The following is a 27,871-nucleotide window of genomic DNA, read 5'->3' as shown; positions in this document are numbered from 1 at the left end:
GGTTATGGCATCTGTCTTTAAGGACCATGAGCAAGCAGCAACTGTGCGCAGACAGCTGATAGGACAGCAGGCTGTCAGAGATTTCGGGGTGCAGGGTAAATATTTTGGCTTTAGGTTTCTGTTGCTGTAAGCTTGGGGGCGGGGCACAGCTAGTGGCCAAATAAAATCGGACAGAAAGCAGCCAAAGCAAGCTTTATTGGAATTTGGCTCTCGGGCAAAATTCCCAGCCCTCCGGGGTATGGGTCAAGGTAGGGAGCCAGAGAAAATCACACGTGGCCCCAGCTGCCCAGGGTCTTTATAGGCCAGAATAGGCGGGGGTCCTGCTGAGTGACAGGTGGAGGTAAGGGTCAGTGGAGTTTTCCTGCCCGTTTGGTCGCTGTGTGGTGCACTGCCCTTTGCCTCAGTTGCTCTGCTCTCCCTCATATAGTCGCCCAAATTCTGACCACATCCTGACTTTTTTGGTGATATAGGGCACCAGAGTCCATCTGGCTACTTCCTGCATGTTAGGGGGTGTCGTGGGGAAGAAAAGGTTCGGGTTCTAGGTGGGTGGGGAGGTGGCTGTAAGAGTGTAGGAGTGTCTGGTTGTAGGTCACCTGGCAGCCTCACTCATGTGGATCTGGGCAAACCTGAGAAGACAGGGAACAATCATTAGCAGAAATCCTATCACAAATAGGGGAGTAAGGGTGGGGGTCAGCCAGGTGACAAGAGTGGAGTTCAGCCATCCTGGCCAGGGGTAGTTTGATTCTTCTTGCTTCAAGCTTTCATTTAGACATCTGAGAGTTTCAACATTTTTTCCATTAGACCGGTTTCATTGATGCAGCAACAACATTCTTCTCTTAGGAAGAGGCGTGTTCCCCCTTTATCTACCGTCAGATCTAGTGCTCAATAGTTCTGCAAGGAAATTTGAGCAATAAATGTTATTCATCTTTGCAGGGATGTCGGGGGGGGGGGCAGCAGATGCCTCTACTGCCTTCTGGAGTTGCTGTTCTAGCTTTTGGTTGGCAGTGACTGCATAACCAAGTCCTCCTGTTGGTATAACCTGTTTAGTAGAGATCTGTGACTAGCAAGCATAGATTAAGCCTACCTATGTAACTTAGGAAGATCTGTAGGCCTTAAACTGACTAAAAACTCCTGATTCTGGCAGTTTCTCTTGATAGTTAGCAGGTACATCTGCCTAAGAATCTCTCTCTTGTAGCTTTCAGTCTTTATTCTAGGGGGGTTAACAGAAGTGTACATCTTAGGTTGCATTTAACTATTGTTTCTTTTAAATGCCCAAGAATGGCTGTATTTTGGTTTTAACTGTTTTGCTAGGTGTTTAAGACCAAGCTGGTCAAATTGACCTGTTCCTGTCTGTTAAGAGTCTGCTGAGTTCCCATAGGGGTCACTAGTAGGGAACTTAAGAGCAGCTTCTTAGCTCCATAGTGCTGTCTGTTAGGCAGGGTCTCCTCAATGAGGTGGCTTCCTTTGGAAGCATCAGGGATGTCTCCTTTTTCCAATGACCCTCCTTGCAGCAGGTGCACTGATTGGCTTTTCATCCTCTAATGATCTCATCAATCTCCCTGATCGGGAGGTCGTGTGGCCCAGAGTTGCAAAGCTCCTTATAGAAGTTCTCTTGTTCCCTGGATTCAGGCTGACTTTCAGGGCAAGAGCCAAGTACTGGCTTTTCTTGGCCTCTGTATTTAATCTCAATTTCTAAGTTTGATCTTAAACATCCAGCAAGTTAGTCTTACCAGTCATAAAGTAAGAGTACTGGGCATTAATTTCAATGTCTATGACTACAGATAGTCACCCCTTTTTATCTAATTGGGGTCTACATTGTCTGTCCTGTTGGTGATGCCTTACTATTTCAAGTTAATTTATGGTGTTTGCTGTTGAAGCAGTACTTCTGCAAAATATTAATCAGGCAACATTAGTTAATCGTTAGTCTGGGGTAAGAACAGAAGAAAGACATGCTAAATGAGATCATAAGTCTGGGAAAGATATCTAAATTCCTTAATATAAGCAGAGGAGTCAGCAGAGAAAGACCCTAAATGGTTCTCAATCTGGGAAAGGTCCTGGACTGAGAATGGAACCTGGATTTGCACGATGCCCTCTGCACCAGCCACCTCTGGGTTAGGCAGTGGGAGGGTCTGATGAGGTCGTGTGCATGTGCGAGTGCTAACAGGGGAGGAGGGATGTTCTAGAGGAGGAGGGGAGGTGGGAGAGCTCTGAGGAGGATGAGGAAGAGGAGCTGCCTCCGCAGGAGGAGGGGGTGGGTGTGCAGGAGGAGGACAGGAAGAGGAAGGGAATTCTGGCCAGAGCATGGAGGGGGCAGGGTTTGAGACCAGTCCCTGGAGAGGAGAACTTGGGTGGTGGAACAGGTAGATGAAAGGGCGGGGCGAGCGCCAAATTCCAAAAAGAAAAGCTTGCAAATGGTCGTGAGTGCCCTTTGGTAGCCATCTTGAGATCTAAACCATACTGAGGCTTGGCCACAGTCGAGTAAAAACTTGCTGCTTATGGCTTAAGTTTTGGGGGAGTCCCAGTTTAGTAAAATTATGGTGGAGACAGTCCAAAGGAGTTTGGGGGTCCAATGAGCTACCATTATTTCCCATTAGCCATCCAACTTTACCCAGATAGATGTACAGAAGCAGAAAAAGGCGTCCTAATTTTAATTTGTGTACACTGGAAAAATGGCAGATGGGCCAAAAGCCAAAATGTCTTGACTTTCGGGGGTCTGGAACGGAATAAACGGGGGGCTAACTGGAGGCCAGGGCATCTCCACAGTGACCAGAGTCCAAACGGAATGGGTGGGGGGCGTCTGTGGTGCACGCAGTAGACAGACCCCGTGTGGATCGGAGGGTGAAGATTGGGAAGGCAAATGGGAAAACCCAGGGGACTTACCCTGTCTGATGCCCAATAAAGGGAAATGGGATGGAGCGGAATCTCCCGGTTCTTCTGAGGGAGGGGTGAACCTCAGCCCCGATGGGGGAAGCCCGAAAACCCTCCTGGGTTTCGGCACCAAACATGAGCTCAGGGGCACGGCTAGTGGCCCAATAAAATCGGACAGAGAGCGGCTGAAGCAAGCTTCATCAGGGTCAGAGGAGTTTCCTGCCCTGTGATTGGTCGCCGTGTGGCGCTGCCCTCTATCTCAGTTGCTCCGCTCTCCCTCATAGTCGCCCAGATTCCGAGCTGACAGTTGCCACTGGAGGTGATAAGTGAACAAGCTCCAGGGACTGTGTGCCCTCAAGACCTCATTTACAAAAACAGGTGTTGACCACAGTTAGACTGTGGTCCCTGCTGCAGGTGGAGGGCTCAGGGTTGAGCCTGCACAGTCCCTGCCTGGCCCTGCATTTCAGGGCGTGTGGAAGCTGAGGGTGGAGTGTCAGCCAGAGGCCAAGTGCAGCGCTGGGGCACAGTGGCTCCACTTGGTCACTTCCTGGCAGTTGGAATGCAGTCTCCGTGGAGGCCTGGGGCTCCCTGAGGCTGAGGGGGAGGTGCGTGACGAGGGCAGCGGGTCAGTGTTGTTGCTGGTCACATCCACAGGTGGAGACACGCTTTCCTTGGTGTATCAAGACAGCTTTAGGACCTGGTTCTCCAGGGTGACCCAAGGACCAACAGCACCTGTGTCACCTGGTACTTTTGGAGATGCAAACTCTTAGGCCCCAGCCCAGAACTCAGGGTCAGAGTCTTTGTGGTAAAAGCCCTCTGGGCCATTGTGTCCCCAAGACGGCTTAGAAAGTGCTTTTTTAGGGAGTCTGAAGGGAGTTTTAGGGAGTTCTGAAGGGCGGAGAGGAAGCATTTCTAACAGCCCTCTGCTGCTGGCTTCCTCACCTACCCTGTGTGACAGTGCAGCCCTGGAGCTGCGAGGGCAGCGGCCAGTCTTCCCAGACAGTTTCCAGCGCCTGATGGAAAGAGGTGTTGTCATCTGCTACTGCTGGCAGTGCCGAGTTTAGACCAGTGAGAAGACACTAGACTAAACCAGGTGGTTCCTGCCACCCCTGTGGAGTGACTGACACACCCCTTGTCCCTTGGTGCCTTAGTTTCCTTGTTTATCACAGGAGTATCTGACACACGGTGGTGACAGCGCTGTGGGTGACTTGTACTGCTGTTTTCTGGCTGTGGGCTTTGACCCACAGTCTCTGCCTGTGCCTACTAAGGAGGAGGTGTCCACATCCCACTTGGGGGTGCAGCTTCGCCCCAGCTGGCTGGGGCCAGGGAACAGTCTAGGAAGTAGTTTGGGGGACTTCAGATGATGGGGTTCGTGCAACGGGAATGTGTGCTCTCCTGGGAAAAGCTGCTGCCTCCACCTTTTCTTCCCCACCCAAAGTTACAGCTCTAATGACTTAATTTGGGCAGGCTGTTAGTTTAATGAAATAATGACCAGAGATTCATGTAATCAAGTTGGGAGTGGGAAAGATGGCGGTGAAGAGGAAGCAACGGTTCTCTCAGCTGTTGGAAATGTGGGGCCTTGCAGCTGGAGCCTGGAGGGCCACCTGGATCTGGCATGATCGCCATCTCTGAGCCCCGTGTCCCCCTTCTCCCTGCAGTTTGTGGGGCGTGCAGAGGTCTCAGCAGCTCTCTCAGTCTCTGCTCCCTCTTGTGCAAAGCCTGTTGTCCCAGTGGTCCTGCAGCCTGCCCCTCTGGCAGCTGCCGAGCTGGAGGTGGACTCCAACACCTGGTGTCTGGCTCATTGTCACCAAGCCTAAGTGGCTCTGTAGGTGACATGCCTCTGCCTAGAGGAGGTGCCAAGACAGCTGTGCCTGCACTTTGACTCCGCCCGAGCCCTGCAGTGATTCAGAGCTAGGGACCTCAGAGAGAACCCCTTTTGGGCAGCCAGCCTTGGATTTTAGTCTTTCCTGGGCCATCATCTGTCTAATGCCCTTGAACATCCTTCCATCTCTCTCTGCAGCCATAAAAACGTAGCACGGAGTGGGTGTCGGAGTCCCTGGGGCTCTAAGCCTCGGCATTGAGAGGGAAGGCAGCGGGGTGGTGGTGTGACAGCCTGGCTGCCTCTGTACAGGTCCACTGCTCAGGGGACAAAAGGCACAGAGTGGGCGGGGCGTCAGGCAGCCTTGCCTTCCCTCCCCACCCTGGCCTGGCCCAGCTGTGGGCGGGGGTTGTGCAGGGCTGTGTGATGCTCCCTGTGGAGAACAGAGCCGACTTGTATGTCAGGATCTTGTAAGTTTCAGGCGAGGACAGTTGGAGTTTGGATTGCTCCTGTCCTTTCCAGCCACTTGGGCTGTTTGCCTGTACAAGCTTCATTTATTTTGATGCGCCTGTGCTTTGCTGTGCTTTCCCTTGCTCAGGGTTGTCTTCCGGCCCTTGAATAGAAGCCCCATCCTGAAGGGCGGCCAGAGGTAATGAGCAGGCCATACTGTGTTGGACTGGTGGCTGGAATCCTGGCTCTCCCTTGTGAACAGCACTGTGAACCGCAGCTGGCCGGACTCTGCTTCCTAAGTATTTTGCTGGGGTGTACCAGCACGTTGTCTTAAAATGCTGTCCACCCGACACAACCAGCCTGCTGCCCTTAATCTCACTTCACCTTGACTGCTGGGTTTTTCTGACTCTTGTTCTTCTACTATGATGTGCTGCTTTGGCCCGCAGAGCCCAGTACATGAAAACAGAAATCCCTTGCCTCATCCACTCACGGCCTTTGTCCTGGGCCCTCCCACCAGGAAAGTGCAGGGAGGTTCCCCTGTACCTGTCCTGCCAGGCCTGGTAGCTCTCAGCCGCTTGACTTGAGGTCACCATGCGGGTGGTTCAGAGCATCACAGTCATTTTAATGTGCCTCCGCCTAGTGACTCGTGACACAGCATCTTATATTCTGATGGGCCATTCATCTTTTTTCGGTGAGATGTCTATAACACTCCTTTGCCTGTTTTTTTTTTTTTTTTTTGAGTTTTTCTTTGTGTGTTCTTAGCGTTCAATGTATTGGTGTAAATGATTTGTTCGATACATGTAGTACAAATATTTTCTTCTCATTTCTCAGTGATTTCTTCCCAAAAGTTCAGTGTATGATTATTTTTATGTTAGTACTTTTGTTGTCCTTGGAAACCTTGCCTACCCTAAACACACAAGTGTTTTCTCCTAGATGTTTTCAGTTTCATATTCGGATCTCTGTCCATGTTCTGTATGGTATGATTTGAGGGGTGAAGGTCATTTCCCAGTTGAAGTTCACATGTTCTGCACTGTCTGTTCAGAGACTGTCCACTTCCACTGAATTGCCTTAGCGTCCTTGACAAAAATCAGCTTGTCACTTAAGTGAGGTTGTTCCCTGACTTGACCCTGTCCCACTGGTCCACCTGAACACCAGTGCCACCCCACACTGACTGCTGCAGCCTTGGGGTCAGCCTGGCATAAGTCCTCCAAAGGTCCTCAGCATGGTTCGGCTACTCTGGTTATTTTCATTCATGTCTATTGTGGAACTGGCTTTCTCTTTTTTTCTTCTTTCAAAGACAGATAAACTTCTGGGCCTTGGTTGGTGCTGCACTGAGTCTTTAGATGAATCTGGAGAGAGTCACTTTCAGCAGTGTGGACTCCCGAGTCCGCTGGTGCCAGCCTTCTCCTTTGATGGAGATCTTCACAGAGCTTTCCTGACGTCTCGTTGCAGTCAGTGTGGAGGCCTTCCTGTCGCATGCTTTGTGAGACGTATCCTTATGTATTCATATTTTAATACTGTCTGAAATGATGCCATGCCAGGCGTGGTGGTGCACGCCTGTGATCCCAGTGGCTTGGGAGGCTGAGGCAGGAGGATTGCAAGCTCAAGCCAGTCTGGGCACATCAGGGAGGCCCTGAGCAACTTGGTAAGGCCGTTTCTCAAAATCAAAGATAAAAAGGGCTGGGGATGTGGCTCAGTGGTGAAGCACCCCTGACTTCAATCCCCAGTCCAAACATTAAAAATACAAATAAAAACATAAAAGAAATGGCACTCTTTTTTTCCCTCTCTCAGTGTTCTTCATTGTCGTTAGAAGATTCCTGTTTTATAAAGAAACTGGCAAGTCAGCCTGTCTTTCAGGGTCCTGGTAGCAGACGGGTGCTCAGTGCCAGGATCCCTCTGAGAAGGCTCTCAGAGCAGGTAGCATCTGGCTGTGCCAGAGGAATTTTGATCCACAGGGCAGATGAGGGGCAAGGACAAGGGTCTTCCTGGGAGACCAGGCTAAGGTCCTAGGCAAGAAATACAGGAGTGCCGTGGAAACATGGGGTAGTGACTGGCTCGCCACGGGCAGCTGCGAGGGGACCATGGGAGGCGATGAGCCGGAAGGATCACGTCACGCAGAGTGGGTCTCGAAGGCTCCCCGCGTTGCTTCGCGTGTCAGGAGCTCCCTCCTTCGTGGACTGGACACACCTGGTGTGCACGCTGACCACCCGTGGTGTGTCTGTTCTCTGGGACATGGGGCTGCTTGCGCTGTTGGCCCTTTGGACGAGGGAGCCTTCTCAAGGACAGAGGCCCTCAGAGAGGAAGTGGGGCCGAAGCTGGAGGAGGAGGGCAAGTGGCCCAGCCTTCCTTTCTCCCACAGCTCTGAGTGGTGACCCCGCGACAGTGTCGCAGGCGAGGAAGGTTCTACGCGTGGAAGAGGCTCTCTAGGTAGTGAGGTGGAATGACAGGTGGGCCAGCAGGCCAAGCAGGACTGCTGGGCGTTTGAACGCACAGATGGCTGCCCTGACGTCCTCTGTCTGCGCGTGTCCCCTGGTAAACCAGGAGGGCTCTTTCTTTTCTTAGTCTTTTGTGCGACCTGACCTGTCATAGATCCAACATGGGCCTCGGAATTCGGGAGCGAGGATGCTCTGGCAGGAGCCTGGCCTGGGGCCTGGGGGCCCTCGTGACACACGCCCCCGTGTGCAGACGCACAGCGTCTTCTGCTCCTCCACCTGTTTCCCACTTGCTTGCTGGGTCGGGTTGTCTAGCATTTCACTTCTGTGCAGAGCTGCTGGGAATGCTCACGCGCAGCAGGACTGCAGGCTGCGGCTGGGTTCTGTCTTAGGGAAGCTCTGGTTCCTCTCGGCCTCTTCTTCCTGTCCCTCCAGGAAGCTCTCCTTGGCTTTGCTGACCTCCCTCTGGGGCGTCAGCACCCCAGGTGCGCCGTGTCTGATGCTGCGCCGAGCCTACGTGTCACTTAGGTAGACGGGAGATTTCCTCCCCCTCCCCCGCTGCCCCTGCCGCCCCCAGCAAGCAGTGCCCTCCTTCCTGGGTCCTGGGAGAGAGACCGTCCTGTGGAGGAGGCAGGGTGAGGGCCCCAGTGGAGGGCAGCTCCTGCGGCCTGCGTGCTTCGTTCCTGCCGCACCGCTTCTCCGCCCCAGCCCACAGGACGCATGGGCCTTTTTGGACTTTAGCCACTTCCTTGGGCTGTGGTGGCATCTCACTGTGGCTTTCACGTGCGTTTCCCAGATAACAGATGGTGATGAGCATCTTTTCATGTCTTACTTGTCACTTACACATCTTTTTTGGTAAAGCGTCTGCTTATAGATTTTTTGCCCAATTAAAAAATTGAATTATCTTAGCGTTAGTAGGTATAAGATTTTTAAAAAATAAGTTCTGAATGCAGGTCTTTTATTGGATATGTATCTTCTCCCAATCTCTGGTTTCTTGTTTCATTTTTAAAAAACTATCTTTTGAAGGGCAAACATTTTAAATTTCCATGAAGTTCAATTTATAAAGTTTTTCTTTTCTAGTTCTGTGTTTTTTATGTCTTATTTAAAGAAATCTTTGCTGCAAAGTCAGTTTTAAAGGTGTAGCCTTTTGAAATAAGCCACACTCAGAAAGTCAAGGGTCGTATGTTTTCTCTTATATGTGGAAACCAGAGAGGAAAAAGGAAAAGAAAGATGTGCGTGGGGGTTGTCACTAGAGTAGAGGAAAGGGACCAGGGGAGGAAGGAGGGAGGGAAAGGGGAAGTACTGGGGAATGATAGTCACCAAAGTGTATTGTTATATCATGCGCATGTCGAATACATAACAATGAATTTCACTATTGTGTATTCATAATACACCAATAAAAATATGGAAAGAAATAAAGTTATGTCTTTTACAGGTAGTCCTGTTATCTAGTTCAAGTTAATCTTGATACTGTAGTAGTTTTTGTATGCAGTATGAGGTAGGGCTGAGCTTCCTTTAAAAGCAAGATGTGTATAGTATTAGAAATACCAGGTGCAGCAAGGAACCAAACACAGGCTGGGTGGGAAGCAGCTCGGCAAGGCAGACTTTGCCTCTGCAGCAGGGGTGCTACCAGGCCTGGCGAGCAGTGCCCAGGGCGGGCAGCCCCTGATTCTTCCCTGATCAGTGCTGCCCTTGCTCTGATAGGAGGAGCTCAGGGCTGCAGTCTACAGAACCGACTGGTTTAATATTGAGGCAGGTAAAGGGATGGGCTGTGGTTAAAATGGCTGCGACTGGATCTCACATCCCAGTTAAAGCTAAACACCATATGGACCACTGGACCTTCTGTTTCTCCCAAGTCCCCCTCTTCTTTTTATACCCTCGATCTCATTTTCATCTGTGTCTTTGAACCCTTTGACATTACCATCCCTCCTAGACATGCTAATCTATTGAGGGGGAAATTGCCATGGTCACGAGTCCTCCCCTTTACAGCAGATCGGACAGCCATCCTGGCAATGAGGAGCACTTGATAGGTCCTCTCCAGCTCGTTGTAGCTTGTCTTCCATCATGGGGTGGAGGTGGGTGTCCCCCAGGAGCTCATGTGTGAGAACGCAAGAAGGTTCAGAGGAGAAGTGATTGGGTGGTAAGAGTCTCGATCCAATCAGCGATTTAATCCCCTGATGGGGTTAACTGAGTGGTAACTGAAGTGGTGGGTGTGGCTGGAGGAGGTGGGAACTGGGGTGTGGTTTTGAGGTGTGTATTTTTTTCTGGAGAGGGGAATCTCTCTGCTTCCTAATCACTATATTGTGAGCTGCTTCCCACCACCAAACTCTCCTGCCATGATGTTCAGCCTCACCTTGAGCCCTGAGGAGTGCAGTGGGCCTTCTGTGGCTGAGACCTCTGAATCCATGAGCCCTAAATAAACCCTCCTTCTCTATCGTTGTTCCTGTTGGATCCTTTATTCACAGCAGCAAAAAGCTGACTAAGACATCTTCTTTCTAGGTCTTGATTAAAATCAAGCTACCAGGCTGGAAGTGATGAATTGCAAACTCCCCTCTAGAAGGGGAGTCTGAGCAGCAGCTCATAATAATCATACCACACACACACACACACACACACACACAAAGCACAGATAGGTCTCTAATTGACTCAGAGCAAACTGTAAGAAGACCCTTCCTCTGTTATCACCTCCCAGTTTTTCTTACTTTTGGGAGGACTGACATCTCGGGTAAAAGAGTCATTGTCTTATCTTTTGAATGTTTGTGTACAACTGTGCTTTGGTTATACTCTTCTGCCAGGTGTTTAAGACCATGTTGGTCAAAATTGACCTTTTTTTCTATCTACTATTAAGAGTCGGCTGAGGTTTGTCAGGGATCACTCTTAGGAACCTGTGAGAAGATTCCCGGCTTTTCCTCTCAGTTGTGCTGTCTGCTAGGAAGGGTCAGAGTCTCGCTGACCACATGTGACTTCCATTAGAAAAATCAGGGACCTTTCCCTCTCTAATGACTCTCTTGCAGAATGTGCACTGGTTGGCTTACTGTTCTCTAGGGTCCTCTTGATCCCCTGATTGGGATGTCAGATGACTCTGGAGTTGCAAGGCCCTTAGAGAATTCCTATTGTTCCCTGAGTTTTGGCTGACCTCAGAGGGCAAGGGCCGGAATATTGACTGTTTTCTTTTTTTTTTTTTTTTTCCCCCTTAGCTCTTTTACTTCCTTGACTTTGGTCTCCATGTTTTGGTTTTAAACATCCAGCAGGCAGGTTTCACCAGTTTTAAAGTAGTAATACTAGGTTTTAACTTCAATGTCTATAATTTTATGGTTACCCCTTCCATTTAATTGGGGTCAGTATTAATACTGGAAGTCAGCTTTATACCCTCTCTGTCCTGTAGGTGATGGCTTCTTGTCTCACATTAATTCAGGTTGTCCTATTAGAAGCAGTACTTCTGCAAAACATTAACAGGCAATAGTTATAAAGTTTTGCAAGGAAAATACAAAAGTGAAATTAACAAGAGCAATACATATTCAGTTTGTATGATAGCTATGAACCAAGAAACATAATTTATACAATCTCAAACCTTTTAGTTATGCATTATATTCCTTGTTTATTTCAAGATCATAGTAATCCTTATAACAGAAATCTATCTTTTGAACATAACTTTAAATATGCTTAATTCTGGACTACTTTGGAGCCATCCTAACATGGAGTAGGGTGAAAGGCAGAGTCTTATCTCAGGTGAGGTTGGTATCTTGACAAATTTTAGGTAAAGTGCTTTATTTCTAAGGTTGATCTTTGTCTCTTTCTAAAATATCATTGTACAGAGTTCTCTCATATTATTTCCTGAATCTATCTGAATATCAGCTAACATAATACAACATTACATCTGAAAGATTAATCAACAGAAAGGCTAAGAGAGCTCTTAACTTAAACTCTCCTTATTACCTTCCAATAATATATCTAAATTCCCATCCCAATGTAAAGTGTAACACAAATATGTGTGAAACTTCTTGATAATAGCAGCTTACCTTTATTCAGTTGTAAAACATTAAATGACATAAATACCAACCAAATTGGTCATTTCTATATGAATCTAAAGGAGACTGCTGGTACGATTTTAGTTCGGAGAACACCAACTTGGAGAAATGCTCCCCTACGCTTTACACGTGTAAAGGCTTGTACGTTTCAAGAACATGAATATGTCTGACGTACAGAGAAGCCAGTGATGAATGGTTGGGTCACAATTACACAGATGTCCTTATTAGCTAAGTTTAACTTTTACATTAAAACTTAGACAAGGGCTGGGGATGTAGCTCTGTTGGTAGAGTGCTTGCCTTACAAGCACAAGGCCCTGGGTTCAATCCCTTGCACCACAAAAAACAAACAAAAAACAACAACAGCAATAAAAAAACTTAGACAAGGCTCAAACAGTTCTTAGATGTATACATAACAGTTGTTTATTTAACTAGTTACTATGTAATCATTTAAGACTTTAAAATAGGTACAAACCCTAATCCATATTAGACTTAATTTCTCTAAGTAATAAAACTTAACGGGCACAAGAAATTGTCTTGATAGATAAGAGCAGATCAATGCTTTAAGAAGAAGTCCTTGTTGTTTCTAAACATAATGAGCATATTAAAGGTTAACCTTAGGGGGAAGAATCCCTTAACTAACTTTAACTGACCTGCTGATTTAGCCAACTTAATTATATACATGAATTTTGAGATCTACTTTCCAGAAACCTTTTACAACTTACTTAGACATTCTATAACTTGTTTACATCCTTAGTTATTCCTGCCAAAGGAAAATCTTAAAAGCAAAGGATATAGAAATCATGCTTTTTTGATTGCAGGCTACCTAGAAAAATTGTGGGTTAGTACTCTTTGACATCTTTACTCCTATCTATGTAACCAGTTTCACGTGAACAGGCATTTGGATCCATTCAGCTAGCTTTTTCTTTCCTGTCTCCCTTCCTTCCTTCCTTTGTGCTTATTTATCTATATGCTTAGTTTGGTACCATGTAAATGATATAGACATAGGCACATATGTAGACACAATATACAATACTCAGTTGTGCACAGATACACCCAAAACAGACAGGAAACAAGGATTTTATAGCTTTTTACCAGGTATTAAATCCCTACAGGTAGGGGACAAAAGAACTATCAGATCTAACCTTTTAGAAATTAAAATAGGGCCTGTCACAGATTTTTACAGTATGACTCAGACATGGGAAGGGCCTGTGCTTTCCACTTTTCTTCCCTGTCCTTGGGCCTGGAATTTTTCCTGGAGATGTCCTGTACAGCCCAAACTCCCCGCATGCTCAATAAATCCAAAGAAGACAGTACTTTATCACTGGAGTTCTTTCTCCCTTTCATCCTAGGACTCTCCCTTCCCTTGGGATGCTGGTGGATCTTGGAAGGTCAGCTTCCCTCCATGCTGGGACCTCCTGGCGAGTGGATGGTGCCTGCTCTCTTCAGGTGCGGTTCCCTTCATGCTGATGGGCATGGAGCCCCAGGCTCTTGGCTCAGCCTGGGGTCTTCTCTGCAGGCTGCCAGGCAGATAGCCCCTTTTATCCCCACTTCACAGATTAGAGAACTAGAAGCCAGAAAAGTAGAGTGACCTGTACTCAGAGTTCTCTGATCTTTCAGGCAGTGGTATCTCCATTTTAAAAGAACCTCTTCGCAGCCCTAGGGGGAGCTTCCCACCCAGACAGCATCTAAAGCTAGGTTGCATTTCTGAGATTTCTTGATCAACCTTTAAGCATTTAGATTATCTGCAGATCCCTAGTGCTGAAAAAAATGTTAACCGTAGATTATCTGCAGAGGCCTGTGGAAATATTTGGAGGTGCCTGCGGGGGAGCCTGGACTGTAACCCTATAAGGGAAAATATGCAGCGCTGACTTGGGCCTGGGCCACCTAGCTCACATGGTTCTGTGCCCCACGAGCACATGCCTGAGCTGTTCATCAGGAAGGTCCTGGACGGGTGGTGGCCAGCTGCTTGAGAAAAGGAACTTGCGGAGTCGATCTTCTTCACATGCATGTTCTAAGAGTGTCACGGAAGACAGAGTTACTGTGAAAGGACAATCTGTCCTTTCTGCGGTCTTCTCTTTAAGACAAACCTCAGGGATTTTGTGTTATGGAGAACTAGCCACACGGAAGTGAATTAATTCGCCACACATATATGGCATGCCAGGCGGGGATCCCTGTCTGCCTCTGCCCGGTGAAGAGCTAGACATGGGCCCTCAGCACAGTGCACCATGGGAATCCGACTGAGGGCAGACCAGAGGTGGTTGTGACTCCTGTTGCCATGGAGAGCCAGGGAGAAGAGGTGGTTGCGGCATGTGCTGGGGACGAGCAGGGCCCACACAGGCAGACTGCAGCATGTGCGGGGCTGTGGGCAGGCCAGCAGGATGGGATGACAGAGGTTCAGATCCGCCAGGGTGCGGCCCAGCAGGAGTGCAAAGAGGTGAACCTTGGAAACTACCCAGGGCTCGTGAGCTAAGGTTCTGACGGGCTGGGAGAGTCCTTGGAAGTTGCAGCTCGCGGGAGGAAGACCTCTGACAAGCAGGTAGCTCAGGGCCTCACCCCTACTGGAGGCAGGGCAGGCCCAGGTGGGTGTTGGAGTGCCTGGTGGGCCGCAGACCTCCTCTTCCTGTTCTGTGGGAGGGTGATCCGCTTCTCCTCGCGTGTGACTGAGCCAAGCCATCTTTCCTCACGCTCAGATTGTGGAAGAATTCATCTCCCATTTCTTCCAGGACTGTGTGGTTTCATGGTTTATGTTGAGATTCTCAGGTATCTTTGTTTTTTTCCCCAGCACATTATGTAAGTTATGTATTCAATTTTATCTCTTTTCACAGTAAGAGTTATGTATTAGCAGTAGTGTTTAAATCATGAATTATGGCACGGGCATGGAGGACAGCAGTGGGGACTTCTTATTGGTGCATCTCAGTTACACAGAATGGCGGGTTTCATATCACTGTAATCCCACATACGTAAGAATCACCTGGATCCTGCATGTGGATCTACTCCTCCCTCCACTCTGATGGTCTCCCGCTATCTTCAGGGCATCCATTGTTTCCCCTCCGCCTTCCACAGATAAGAGAAAACAGCATGCTTTTCTCTCTGGGTCTGACTTATTTCGCTGAAAACTTATGGTCTCCAGTTCTGTCCATTTTCCTGCAAATGACATGATGGAACTCCTTTGTGTATATGTATCACGTTTTCTTTATCTGTTCATCTCTTGATGGGATTTTATCTTTTTCCTAAGTGGCTACCCTTTGGGGCTACTAGCCCCCACTATGAAGCTGACGTCGTTTTCATTGATTTTTGAGGCACTGTTTTTTTTCACACACTGCGTCTCCACACGCGCTTGGGTCCATTTCTGGGCTTTGTCTTCCCTTCTGCCAGCCCCACTGGAGTGCACACCAGTGCCATGCTGTTGTTATGGGAGAACTTGAGGTCACTCCAAGGGACTGAGGACTGGGTCCACTTCACTGCCCTTAGGCTTCCCTGGTTCCTATTCCCATATGAACCTCAGAATCAATTTGTTTAGTTCCAGAAATAAAGCAAAACGAAGCAGAACTTGCTGGTATATTTATTGGAATTGCATTGACTGCATTTGTTAACTTGGGGAGAACTGACATCTCTTTGGCTTTATGTTTCCCACCCAAAGGCTTTTTATTGCTTTATAAATAGGATCTCCCATTATTCCTTCAAGCTGTCTGTTTGATAGATTGTGGACATGGACTACTATAGTTTTCACATTTTCTGCTACTTTTTGAAAATTTTCGTTATCTTTTTTGGTTTTGTTATTGATTTTCTTGATTCCCCAGGTATACTTTAACATTAGCTGCAAATGATTTTATTTTTTATTTTTCTTTTTGAGGTCCTAACTGTCTTCTTTTCTAATGTCATTAGCTAATATAAACGGAGCACCCCAGTCTGAAAATAGAAAATTCAAAATGCTCCAACATCCATACCTTCTGAGTTTCAGATTTTGGATTTTTTGATTAGGTGTGCTTAATTGTTGAAGTCTATACACATATTTCTTGAGCTGAGAAATTCAGAAAAGTAATTCCAGGCCCTGGCGTGTCTGGTAGGTGCACTCAGGCCGTTCCGGCAAGGTGGTGTTGGAGGTGAGGAGAAAGTAGGCCTCCTCCCCTTGGTCTCCTTCCTGGGACCCCCTGAGGTGTTTCCTCATGAACATGTCCTGTTTCTCTCTCTCTCTCTTTTTTAAATGTTAATGTTTGTATACATATTTGATCAAGCTGGGAAGTATCTCGTCAGTGCCAGTCTTACCTTTGAAGAATATTGGAAGGCATTGGATTTTGTCAAAGGGGTTTGCGTGGTCCGTGGAGGGAATTGCATGATCCCTGATTGCATGTGTTGCTTTGGTGGACTCTGTAAGTAGGCTCACCAGTGTCGGGCCTCCTGACGCCCCTGCAGTGAATCCCATTTGCTCACGAGGTCATGCTACTATAGGATATATTTTGTAGGTTTCCATTCGTAGTGTTTGTTTAGAATTTTTGCATTGTATTTATAAGTGAGGTTGGTTTTTGATTTTCTTTTTCATGTTATTGCCTTCAGGTTAAGGCATCGTTTTTATATTTTCTTCAAAAAGAGAAAGACTTCAGAAATTTTTTATTGTCTCTATCCTCTGAAGCAGTTTCTATAGTGGCCTTGGTGTTTGGGTTTTGCAGAATCTCCCTGTAAAACTGTCTGGATTTGGTTCTTTTTCATAGGGCAATTCCTTGGTAACTTTTTCTACTTCCTATGTGAAAACTGATCTTTGTAAATGTTCTAAAACAATTTGGTGAATTTTTCTATGAAATGACCTGTTTTACCTCCTTTCAAGGACTAGGGTTGTAGCTCCCTCGCCTCGCACATATGGGTTCAATCCTCAGCACCACGTAAAAATAAATAAATAAAATAAACATCTTTTAAAAAAAAAAGAAAAAAATGTATTTGCAAAGGGTTGCGTAGAGCAGTCTTCCCTGCCCTGCCCTGCCCTGCTGTGGAGGCCGTGGGGCTCCGTGGGCTCAGAAGGCAGGGAGACGTGGGTTCTGCCCTTGGCGCACTCTGGGATCCCAGGTCTTACAGTGAGTTTGCTAAGACGAAAACATGCTAATGACAGATAATAGGTACCACTGACAAAGTGCTTGTCTCCGTATGCATAGGAGCTCATTGAGCCCTTATTACAGGGCTGAGATTCTTAACAACCGGCCTGTTTTAAGGGGGAGATAATTTGGGGGAGTTGGCTTGTTTACTCGTGGTCACACAGCTAGGAAGCCCCAGGGCTGGGGTGTGAATGCAGGCCCCGTGCCCTGGAGGCCTGGGCTTCCTAGGGAGCCCGGGAGGTGAAGAGGGCTGGAGGACCAGCAGGGCAGAGGGGATCCCAGGAAGGAGGGCTCAGGACAAGATCAGAGACCAGCGGGCTGTTCTCCAGAGCGCTGGCTGGAGTCAGGGTGCGGTGAGGAGCCAGGCAGGTGAGCCTGGTTCAGTGACTGGTGGGGTTGGTGCCAGAGGCTCCCAGATGAGAAGGCCCGTGGTGCCTGGCAGGGGAGCGCCAGCCGGGACAGGCAGGTGGACAGTGCAGGGAGCGCAGAGGCCATAGGTGAGGGGGAGGCAGACACTGGACTAGACAGTAGATGCCCGAGGTCTGGAGTGTGAAGGAAGAGCTGTCTGGGAAGGAGCCTGAGGGAAAACGCAGCCAGTTAAAAGGCACCAGCAGCCCTCCTGGTTGCACAGGGCACTTGATGTGTGGATCCATCGGCACCCGAGAGCCTGTCACCGGGGCAGCGTGCGTGACGTAAACCTGGCACTCAGTCGCGTCTTCTCAGAGTCAGGATGGTGGGCTTTTCCCTCGTGTTTGTAGGGTAGCTAGGGTTTTTCCATGTTCCAAAGACTGATGTGGTGTCCTGGCTCTTGCTGGAGGTGTGGGAGGAGCACAGTGCTGGACGAAGCAGGGAACCCTGGCTCATGCTGGGGCCTGGGGCCTGGTTCTGCCTCAGCCCCTGCACCTGTGAAATAGGGTACAGACTCCAGGGTCCCTTCTGGTTTTCAAGTCTGTGGTGTGGTCATTAATGTACATAAGTAACACTTCTTTAAAGTGGGTTTTGAGTTCTTTGAATTGTGATTCATTCATTTTGTTGAAATAAATGAATTTGCTGCCTAGCCTGAGCCACAGATTGGCTCTGAATGGTGAAGGGGCTGATTGCATGGCAGGTGTGCTGGCCTTTTTCTTTTCTTCTCTGGCTTTCACTTGTTCTCTTCTTGTTTGGGACTGTGGAGGACACTAGTCAGTTTGGGAGACTGAGGGGGCTCTGGCTAGGGGAGAAGGGCTCGCTGCTCAGATGCACGGAGCACATCCAGAACCTCTGGTGGGTGGCTTCCCTGTGCCTTGGCAGAGTTCAGGGGCAGATCTTCTGTTCGGTGTGGGCTTTGGGGAAGGTACTTTTCCTGGAAGTCAGTTACTCTGTGCTCCTGACCCCAGTCTGAGTGTAGCATAGGGTGGCAGGTGTCGGACTGGGGTGTTGGACCAGAGAGGGCTCCCGTGCAGATCTGCCTATTCTGAGCCTGCTGCCTCGGACCAGTTGCTCCCCTTTCCTAAGGTCCTTTCTGCCATCTGTAATAAAATTGTAAGGATCAAGTAAGCATTCTACTACGAGAACCTAACTAGCTGCTGTTCTGCAGGCAGAGCCCTCTGGCAGGTGCCTCAGCAGCCTCAGCCCCCAGCCCGTTTCCCACTGGTGAAGTGGGGGACTTGGATGGGTCACGCACAGCTCTCCTTCCAACTGACGACTGGTTCCTGACGTTGGAGGGGTTCAGGCAACAGAGGCGTGAGGCGGGGTGTCGCTGTGCCGATGCCCGTCCCTGTTGTGGAGATGGGTATTCAAATGCTGTCTTGGCAGAGTTAGTGTCCTTGTCCACTGTGAGTGACACTTGGAGAGTCGCTGTCATGGCCAGGAAGCCGTGGTGGTGAAACCAAGCACGCTCCGTTCTAGTCCTCGTTCAGGCTCTTGACTTTGACCGAGGGAACTTAAAAGGGTGGAATCTTTCTCAGCCTCAATTTATCCATCTGTAAATGGCGAAATACTGCATGTCTCGCAGCCGAGGCAGGGAGTAGCACTCAGCAAGCATGGCATTCCCTGGGTTGCGCTGTGCCTCTTGGGCCATGACTGCCCTCCTGGTCGTGAGCCAGTTCCCTTCACAGGAGATTGGGCAGCTGAAGCTCCAAGTCTCAGTCCTGTGTCCCAACAGAAGAAAGGTTGAAGTCGGACACAAAAAGCCACGTGGGAGAGCTTTATTATAAGTGGGAGGAAAGTGAGGCTCAAGCAAGGAGCACTCTCAAGAGGGGGAGCCGGTCGCCTCCAGCAAGGATGACAGAGGGAACAGCGCTGCTCCCGAGTCTGCTGCTGCTTCAGGCCGCCGTGTCCGTCTTCACCAAGCCAGGGCTCTGCTCCCCTTCATGTTGGGTGGTGGAGTTTCTGGCCCTTGTGGGTCCTCTGTGGAGCTGTCCCAGTGGCCATCCCATTCAGGGGGCTTGATCTGCAAGTCAGTCCATGCTGATGTGCGTCAGCGTCCGCACAGAACTCGCCGTAGTGCGCCTGCGCTACTCAAGAAGCTTCTTCTCTGAGATGCATTGAGAGCCTGTGGCCGTAAGTCCTCACTGCACAGTGACCCCAGCAGGCCCTGCGGGACTGAGCCCCCGATCATCCCTCTCCCTGGATCTCTCGGCTGCCTCCCTTGTTTCCACCTGGTTACCTGTTGTTTCTCTACGAGTCATTCAATTATTTGTTTGCCTTAAAGAAAACTTTGAAAGTAACTTAAAGAGAAGCCTTGCATTCCACTGCCCGTTACCAGCGACCGCCTACACCTGGGGGACAGCCCCATCAGCCAGGAGTCTGGCGTTCAGGGGAGGTCAGCGCAGATGTGCTCTGGGACAGCCTTCTCCCGTGTGCCTAGGGGTCACTGCTGTCATCCGCCTTGCCCCTTGTTGGCCGGGATGCTCCCGGAGGTGGGGACTGCTTGGCACTCCCGGCCTCTGCCAAACCTCTGCAGCCTGCAGATGTTGCCATGGCGCCCCTCTGAAGTGCTGTGCTCTGAAGCGCCTGTGACCCTGACTCCAGCTGCATGTATGCCCACTCTGAGCCGGGCAGCACTGGTGTCCTCCTGGTGGATTGCACAGAGGCTCACACCACGGCTCTGACTACCCGGGTTTTCAGTCACCTCGACGAATCCTGCTTCCTCAACGCCAGAGAAGCACGCCGAGGCAAGCACAGAGTAGAAAGTAAGAAGCTTTGTGGAAGGACAGTGAAATGGACTTCTTCTGGTGGAATAAGGGGACCCGAAGGCAGATTCCGTGGGACAAGGGCGTCCTGTCCCTTTTATATATCTAAAGCTTCCTTTGTTCTCCTGTTCTCTTCTCCCCTGTCTTGTTCATGTCCCCCATGCTTCTTAGTGACTGGGAGATGTCAGTGGGAGGCCAGGGGGTGAGCTGGTGAGCTGGAAGGGAGGGCGTGGATTAGTAGCTGTCTGCTCAGGGGGTGCTTCATGAACAACCTTTTTTGGGAGGGGTGGTATCCAAGGACTCTGGAGACGTGAACATTCCAGTCTCCCAGACCAGTTTCCAACTTTCCAGACTCAGATCCGCCTCCATTTTCTCGATTCAACCTGATCACCTATTCTGCACTAACTGCCTGTCTTTAATTCTGGCTTCATCTCTCAGGAAATGCCAGTTCTCTGTCCAGGATCTTTGCATGCTTTCTTGTGCCGATTGTGCTGGTGGCTTGCAGGAGGGAGTCGGAGATGAGCAAAGCTGAAACCTGCTCTCAGACAGTTGGCTGACTGACACCACAAAACCCAAATAAATCTTGAGCTCTCAAGTATCCAGTTACTAATACAGCTGGTAAAGATGGGTGGTGTCGGAAGGCTCTGGTGAGGAGGAGCAAGTTGGGGGTGTCTGCTTGGAAGGCGGGGCAGAGGGCAAGTATTGAAGGAACTGCCCGGCGTGAAGACGGCTTATCCAGTCCTTGGAGTCCCCCAACCCAGGGACTTTGTAACCATCCTGGCTCTCTGATGTAGAGATGGTTTGCATCCTGAGGTGCTACGGCTGGTTCTGAGTGTCTTTTGGTGGCAGTATCAGGTCAACAGAAACTACATATTCGCTTAATAAAAAGATGAAATGAAAATTTACTAGAAGGAGACAAGTATCTTAATGAAACTCAAGTGCCTCTCAGTTTCCTAGGTAACTAAAAGTGGGGCTGGAAAGTCTCAGGAGTCCAGTCAGCATGTCATCTGACTCTTCCTCTCACGGGTTTCTGGTCCTGGGCACGCTGACTTCCGAGGCTGACTGCGGCATCTCTCCCTCCTGGGGTGGTGCTCATCTTGCGCTCAGCTTGGCATATGCGTGCTCGCACTGCTCCACAGATCCTGACTTGACTGGCATTTCTTGGTTCCCTGGCAGAATAGACAGGAAGGAGAATCTGACTGGCTGCTTGGGTTAGGCTGGTCCAGTGCGTTCTAGCCACCGTGCGGGAGATGATGTGCAGGGTCTTGTTGGGTGCTGTTCTCCAAGGAGAAGCGTGTGGGCTGGGCACACCTGTCTCAGACGGTTAAGTCAAAATCCCAGCCTTGGGAGAGGTCTGCACAGAGTGCTCAGTGGGGCACCATCAGAACCCAAGTTGGGCAGTGCACTCTGTGGCCCTCGTCTGGTCTTTGATACTGTGAGGTGGGAGCTTTGCTTTTAGCAGCCCGTGATTTTTGGACAGCAGTGATTTTCTTTTTTATATGGTAAAGCGGACATGGCATAATGGACCATTGTAACGCTTTGGTAGGTGTTTGTGTGAATCATTTTTATCATGTTTTCCTCAGTCGAGATGCATGACTTGTGCCTCTGACAAAGGATGTTTGCTGAATGAGTGAATGGATGAGAAAACGAAAATAGCTGCCTACGTCAGCAAGTCCCAGGTGCATCAGCTTTTATTTGTGTGGGTGAATAAGTGGACATCTGTCATGTTGCAGTTTAAAACTGGCAAATGTTGATGAGCTCACTGAGCTCCGTCAGTCAGCCATTTCATGGTAACACCCATGTGACACGTTTATGACAAGCAGCCGCATTTGACAAAGCAAGGTGAGAAGGGCGGCATGGCTCAGGCTTTGGAGCAGGTTTGCACCTGGCTTAGTAGAGACACCTGCATTCTCAGGTCCCCTCCCTCACCCACACTGTCCTGAGTCACGTCATGGTGGGCGTGCCTGGAGAAGCCCTGCCCGCTTGGAGGAGTGGTTGGGAAGAGAAGCTTCCAGAGCCTTTGCAGAAAATGGAGATTCTGACACGCCAGGGCGGCACAGCCGAAGGCTCATTGCCAGGCGGAGCCCGGGTGCTCTCCCCACCAGGAGCACTGCAGTCGCCTCGTGCTCCTGGTGTGCCTTCTCTCAACGTGTGAGGACGTCACACCTGTGAGGTCTTGCACAGGCAGACGACATTGTCAATGCCAGCACCACACTCCTGGCCTCAGCAGAGCAGGCTCGGTACAGGTGCTCGTCTCGGTGGTCGTAGCTCGTCTCTGTGGTCGTAGCTCTCCTCACTGAGTCTTGGTGCCTAAAAGCAAAAGTAGAGGAGTGAGGGTGCGCGGCTCTCGTCTGTGACGCAGCGCGCGCCCTTGTCACGTTGGAGCGCTCCGTTTAGGGACCGGGCACGCTGAGCTTAGCTTCCTGTTTGCATTTGCAGATCAATAGGCCTAACGAGACTCTTTCTGCCCTCTCCTTCACTTTCAGCCATGGAAGAGTTGATAGTAGAGCTTCGCCTCTTTCTGGAACTCCTGGACCATGAATATCTCACCGCGACTGTCAGGGAGAAGAAGGCTGCGCTGACCAACATCCTGCTGAGGATCCAGTCACCCAAAGGTGTCACAGCCAGACCTCCCCGCCCTCTATTCCCAGGCTCCTGGCTCCCATGCCACCTCTAATTCTGCCTTCCTTCTGAAGCGTATTCACTTGTCCACTAACCTGTGAAGCTGTTTATTCACCAAGTTTTCCCAAGTTATTTATCCATGGCACCTGGCACAAACTCTTTCTAACCTCTAGGTATAGAAATATTAAGCCTCCAGGAGCCAATGGAATCACGTGTGTGCTGGAGTCCCCCAGAGCACCCTGATGTTAGCTGGAAGGACACTCAGGACTCACACATAGTTGTACTTGCTCGTGCCCAGGACGTAGCTCTGTCTGAGGGAGGGGAAAGACCTCCACAGAGCCCGGGGAACCCACACATGGGCTTGTGTGTGCTCCGCCTCCTGTGAGGGTCACTTGGGCGCTTCCTCGACAACACAAGTGCAGCAGCCTGTGTGCTGTTTCCTTGAGGAAGCAGCACAGAGACTCAGTGCCCACGCGTGTAGGCCCCCTCCAGCATGTGCCAGAACTCCAGAGTCTCGGGAAATCAGGTGTGTAGCATAAGCCCTACTGTTTGCATGAGCAGCTCAGGCACCATAACTACCCTTGCCAGAAAGGGAACTCCTGAAATCCATGTCCCCAGATGCCAGCCCAGGGCCAGGACTACAGGCTGGCCCCTCCTCGGCTCGCAGCCTCAGGCCTGAGGACTGTGTGGACTCTTCTGAAAATGGGTAAGACAGAAGAACAGTGGCCCAGGAGGCCTGCAGGCTATTACAGAACACTGCAGTGTTAGGAGAGCGCCGAAGAGGAGAGTCCACGAGGTCAGCGAGGGCAGAAGTGGCAGGGGCCCTCCTGAGGACACCATGTTAGGATTCTGGGGTCCAGAGCTGGAGGAGATGTGGGAGGTTTTCCTTTATGCTTCCTTTTTGAGATGTGTACACAGACCAGCGCGCCACCTGTTTCAGGTGTGCTGTGTATTGGTGTCTGGCCTGTGAAGCCACGGCGTGGTGATCAGATCTCACCGTCCAGTCAGGAAGGTGTGGGTCTTTACTCCCAGAACATGAGTGGCGTGGGCCCTGGTTGATGGTGGGTGCAGACGCAGTTCCCACCCTGTGTCACGTGCTCCCTTCGGGATGCATCTTCTGATATTTTCCACTTCACTAATACTTCCTTCAGCTCTTTAATTTTTAAAAACCCACCCATTGATTTTTAAAAAAATGTTTAGTGGTAGAGTTCCCTCTTCCTCCCTTCCTCTTTTCTCCCCGCCCCTTCTCTCCCCTCCTCTTCTCTCCCCATAAGTTCTTCACTTGTAAAATGGAGAAGGATGTGCCTGCCTTGCAGGATTGTTTAAGAGATTAGAAAGCCTAGTATTTGCAGAGTGTTTGAGATGGGGCTTGGGGAAGGATAGCTGCTAGAGTCTTCCTGCTCCTCCTCCTTCAGCTCTGTGGTTCTGGTTAATACTTACAGGTTTTGAAGTGAAGGATCATGCTCAGAAGCAAGAGACCAACAGCCTACCAGCACCACCTCAGATGCCTCTGCCAGAGATTCCTCAACCCTGGCTGGTGAGTGACACCTTTGCACTTTTCTCTGGAACCCTGGAGGTCTGGTTGCCCTTGAGCTCCAGGGCACGTGGTGGAAGCCCAGTTCCAGATTAAAGGCATTGCTTTGCTTGAGGCATGCCTGTGTCTAAGCCCAGAAGCACTGGTATAGCTGTAGGTAGATTCTGAGTTTTATCTTCTCTGAGGGAGGTGGTGTTTCTTTGCCGATCACTGGAGCCACACATTACTTGGGAATTTGTAACTGGAGCTGCAGATTCTTGGGAATCTGTTCTGCAGATTAAGAAAACAAAACAACAAAGAAAAACCAGGATTTGGCAGGCAAAACACGTCAGCAGAGCCTAAACACTTGACCTTCTTTCTGGGTTAACCCTGAATGCCTTGGCCTAGAACTTGACTATTCATTGCTAAGCTTTTTCTGGAATTAAGAGTTCAATTTTTTTTTTTTTAAGAGAGAAAAATGTGAACATTTTCCAGAACATGTATTTTGCTTGACTTTATGCGTTTGAAATTTGTTTGGTTCCTTCCTTCCTTCCTCTGCCTTTTTCCCCACCTGGAGAGACTCATACACAGTTTTAGTCTGTGTTCTTCAGCATTTTCTGCATTTTATGGTTCTCTAACTTGCTTAGTCAGGAAAATTAGACTTTCATTCAAAGTTAAGGCAAAATTGGATACTTAGCAATTCTCTTTCTATATTTGCTTTTAGGATGAGTCATCTAATTCTCTCCCTGCCAGGAGACAGCGAGGGGAAGGCAGGACCATGTCCCATGTGCCTCTGTCTCTGCCCTGGAGAGGACCAGGGCCTAGGAGGTGCACACAGTTAGCTTTGTAGCACTTGCTGGCTTCCCACCATGGCTCGCACGTCACTGCATTGCCTTCTCACATACACAGCACCCCTCATCCCCAGGGTGCCTCCCAGGCCCACAAGTGCCGAGGCCACCCATGCAGCCACACCGCTCCTAGGCTGTGATCTTTTCTGTGCACACATGCCCAGGATCATCTAGTTTATAAATTAGGCATAGCCATTTAACACCAATAACTAATGGTGAAGTAGAATAATTACAATAATGTGCTACAACAAAAGTTAATCAAAAGTTATGGGTTGTTCATTTCTGGAATTTCTCACAATATTTTGGACCAAGAATGACTGCAAGTAGCTGAACCTGTGGAACGTGAAAGCACAGACGAGGGCCACGGTCGTTTCCTTGGTGCTCACAACTTGCCCTCTCAGAACCTCTGAAACACCCCTGTCATGTGGACGATGTGCCATTGTCCCGAGAGGAGATGGAGGTGGGAGGTGGAGGTGCAGTGATGGTGTGGGGCTTGCTGAAGGCCGACATCCTAGGGGAGGCAGAACCTCGGCCTCACCTTTGATTCCAGATCCGGCCTCTCTCAGCAGGGCTCTCACATGCTCCCCTGTAGGCTGGGCTGGCATTCAGTCCTGGACAAGCCGCTCTATTTAGCACAGTACTTCCCAAGCCATACATCCCGGGCATCTTGTTAAAAGTGCAGATTCCTGCTGGGTATAGTGGTGCAAACCCATCAGCCCAGCTGCTTGGGAGGCTGAGGCAGGAGGGTCACAAGTTCAAGGCCACCCTCAGCAACTTTAAAAAATTAAAAGGGGCAGGGATATAGCTCAGTGTAGAGTACTTGCCTAGCATGCACAAGGCCATGGATTTGATCCCCAATATAAAAGAGAACCACAAAAAAAACCCCAAAACAAACAAACAAACAAAAAACCAGGAAGATGATGATGACACACAGTTACAAGTCAACTAACAGCGGGAGTAAAATCTGAGGAATGAATTATTTGGGGACTTTGTCATTGTGCGAACACGGTGGTATGCTTGACACACAGCAAGGATGGGGTAGCCTGGGGTGCACCTGACACAGTCCAGACGGCATAGCCTGGGGTGCACCTGACACAGTCCAGACAGCGTAGCCTGGGGTGCACCTGACACAGTCCAGACGGCGTAGCCTGGGTGCACCTGACACAGTCTAGACGGTGTAACCTGGGTGCACCTGACACAGTCTAGACAGTGTAACCTGGGGTGCACTTGACACCTTCTAGACGGTGTAACCTGGGTGCACCTGACACGGTCTAGACGGTGTAACCTGGGTGCACCTGACACGGTCTAGACGGTGTAACCTGGGTGCACCTGACACGGTCTAGACGGTGTAACCTGGGGTGCACCTGACACGGTCTAGACGGTGTAACCTGGGTGCACCTGACACGGTCTAGACGGTGTAACCTGGGTGCACCTGACACGGTCTAGACGGTGTAACCTGGGTGCACCTGACACGGTCTAGACGGTGTAACCTGGGTGCACCTGACACGGTCTAGACGGTGTAACCTGGGTGCACCTGACACGGTCTAGACGGTGTAACCTGGGGTGCACCTGACACGGTCTAGACGGTGTAACCTGGGTGCACCTGACACGGTCTAGACGGTGTAACCTGGGTGCACCTGACACGGTCTAGACGGTGTAACCTGGGTGCACCTGACACGGTCTAGACGGTGTAACCTGGGGTGCACCTGACACGGTCTAGACGGTGTAACCTGGGTGCACCTGACATGGTCTAGACGGTGTAACCTGGGTGCACCTGACACGGTCTAGATGGTATAACCTGGGGTGCTCCTGATGCAGTCTAGATGGGGTAGCCTGGGGTGCCTAGGCGGTGTAGGCCAGGGTGCCCCTGATGCAGTTTAGGTGGTGCAGGCATGGGGCTCTGCTGGGTGCAGTGGCGTAGTGTTCAGTGATGATAAAGTAGTGCAGCAAACTCTTGTGATCTAATTAGCTTTCTACTTTTCATTATGTCATTTATTCCTTTTAGGTGCAATATGAACTTTTACTCTGGATGTATATGATTCAACAATATTAATACTGTTTACTGATACATCACTTAGCCGAAGGATGAGGAAGTAGATGGAATTCGGTAGTTCTTTGCGGCCCAGGTCTGCATCTGCTGGTTTATTTTTGTCTTTCTTCCTTGGCTTGTCTTGAGCCTGTGGCCACCTGGGACAGGTCTCAACATGCTGCGTGCTGTGTTCATCATCACATTTCACACGGGAAAGGTGTCTTGAGGTCCAGGTGAAGTAGAAACCCCTGGAAGCGGGCAGCACAGTGGTGGTGGCCGTGTACCCTCTCAGAGCCTGTCTTGCTGGCCTGCCCTGTAGGCCAGGTGTCAGGGTATCAGTTTGAGTGACAGTTCAGACCAACGGTCCTGTGGACTGGCCAACATTTTCTACCACTGACCCATCAGATCACTTCTATAGATTTCCCCTCAAATATGCTTGCCACCTGCTGACCTGTCCAACCTCCTCCTTCCTCCCATCTCCTTGTCCGTCACTGTCCCCTGCCCTCTGGGTGCCGTGGCTTTGTCTGCTGAATGGCTGGGGCAGATTGGCCTGGTTGAAGGTGTGAGAGAAACCCTCCTTCTCACAGTGCCAGGAGCAGCTGGTTAACCAAAAGTGTTGAGAAAAATCCAAAAGGTACTCATATGCTTTCAATATTTTGATTTAAATAAGTAACTTTTAAGTAGCAGTTTGACCAATGGGCAGTTTTTCCCTGGTGGCCCTCGTACCTGGGAATCAGCATTTTTTATTCACTATCCAGGAGTGGCTGTTGCTGTAAAGTGATTGTTTTTGGTGTACGTCTGACAGCTGCGTTCTTTGAATGTGGGCTACTCACTGGGCTGTGCTTCTTCTAATTGACTGTGTGATCACATCATTAGTGATCTCCAGCTTTTATAACACCATCTGAGTTTGGCATGTGTTACGGTTTGGATGTTAAATGTCCCCAGAGGACCAAGTATTGTAAGTTTGGTTCCTGGACTGTGCTTTTGGGAAGGGCTTTGGATCTT

General features: G+C 49.6%; 1 protein-coding gene across 3 annotated transcripts in view; it reads left to right on the top strand.

Moving 5' to 3' along the window:
* AFAP1 (actin filament associated protein 1) overlaps positions 1-27,871 on the top strand; it is a 135,371-nt gene that overhangs the window by 33,253 nt on the left and 74,247 nt on the right. For 2 of the 3 annotated variants that reach the window (XM_079154342.1, XM_079154341.1), the window contains exons 2-3: positions 22,341-22,469; positions 23,919-24,013. In XM_079154342.1, the coding sequence (XP_079010468.1) occupies positions 22,343-22,469; positions 23,919-24,013 (222 nt within the window). In that variant the 5' untranslated portion in view covers positions 22,341-22,342. Of the gene's footprint in view, positions 1-22,340; positions 22,470-23,918; positions 24,014-27,871 lie in introns of those variants that run through there. The other variant, XM_079154343.1, reaches the window with a different exon arrangement.

The sequence above is a fragment of the Sciurus vulgaris genome, assembly GCF_902686455.1.
Source record: "Sciurus vulgaris genome assembly, chromosome: 9".
Taxonomy (NCBI): domain Eukaryota; kingdom Metazoa; phylum Chordata; class Mammalia; order Rodentia; family Sciuridae; genus Sciurus; species Sciurus vulgaris.
Note: the sequence above shows the minus strand (reverse complement) of the source record. Positions and strands in the feature narration are given on the sequence as shown.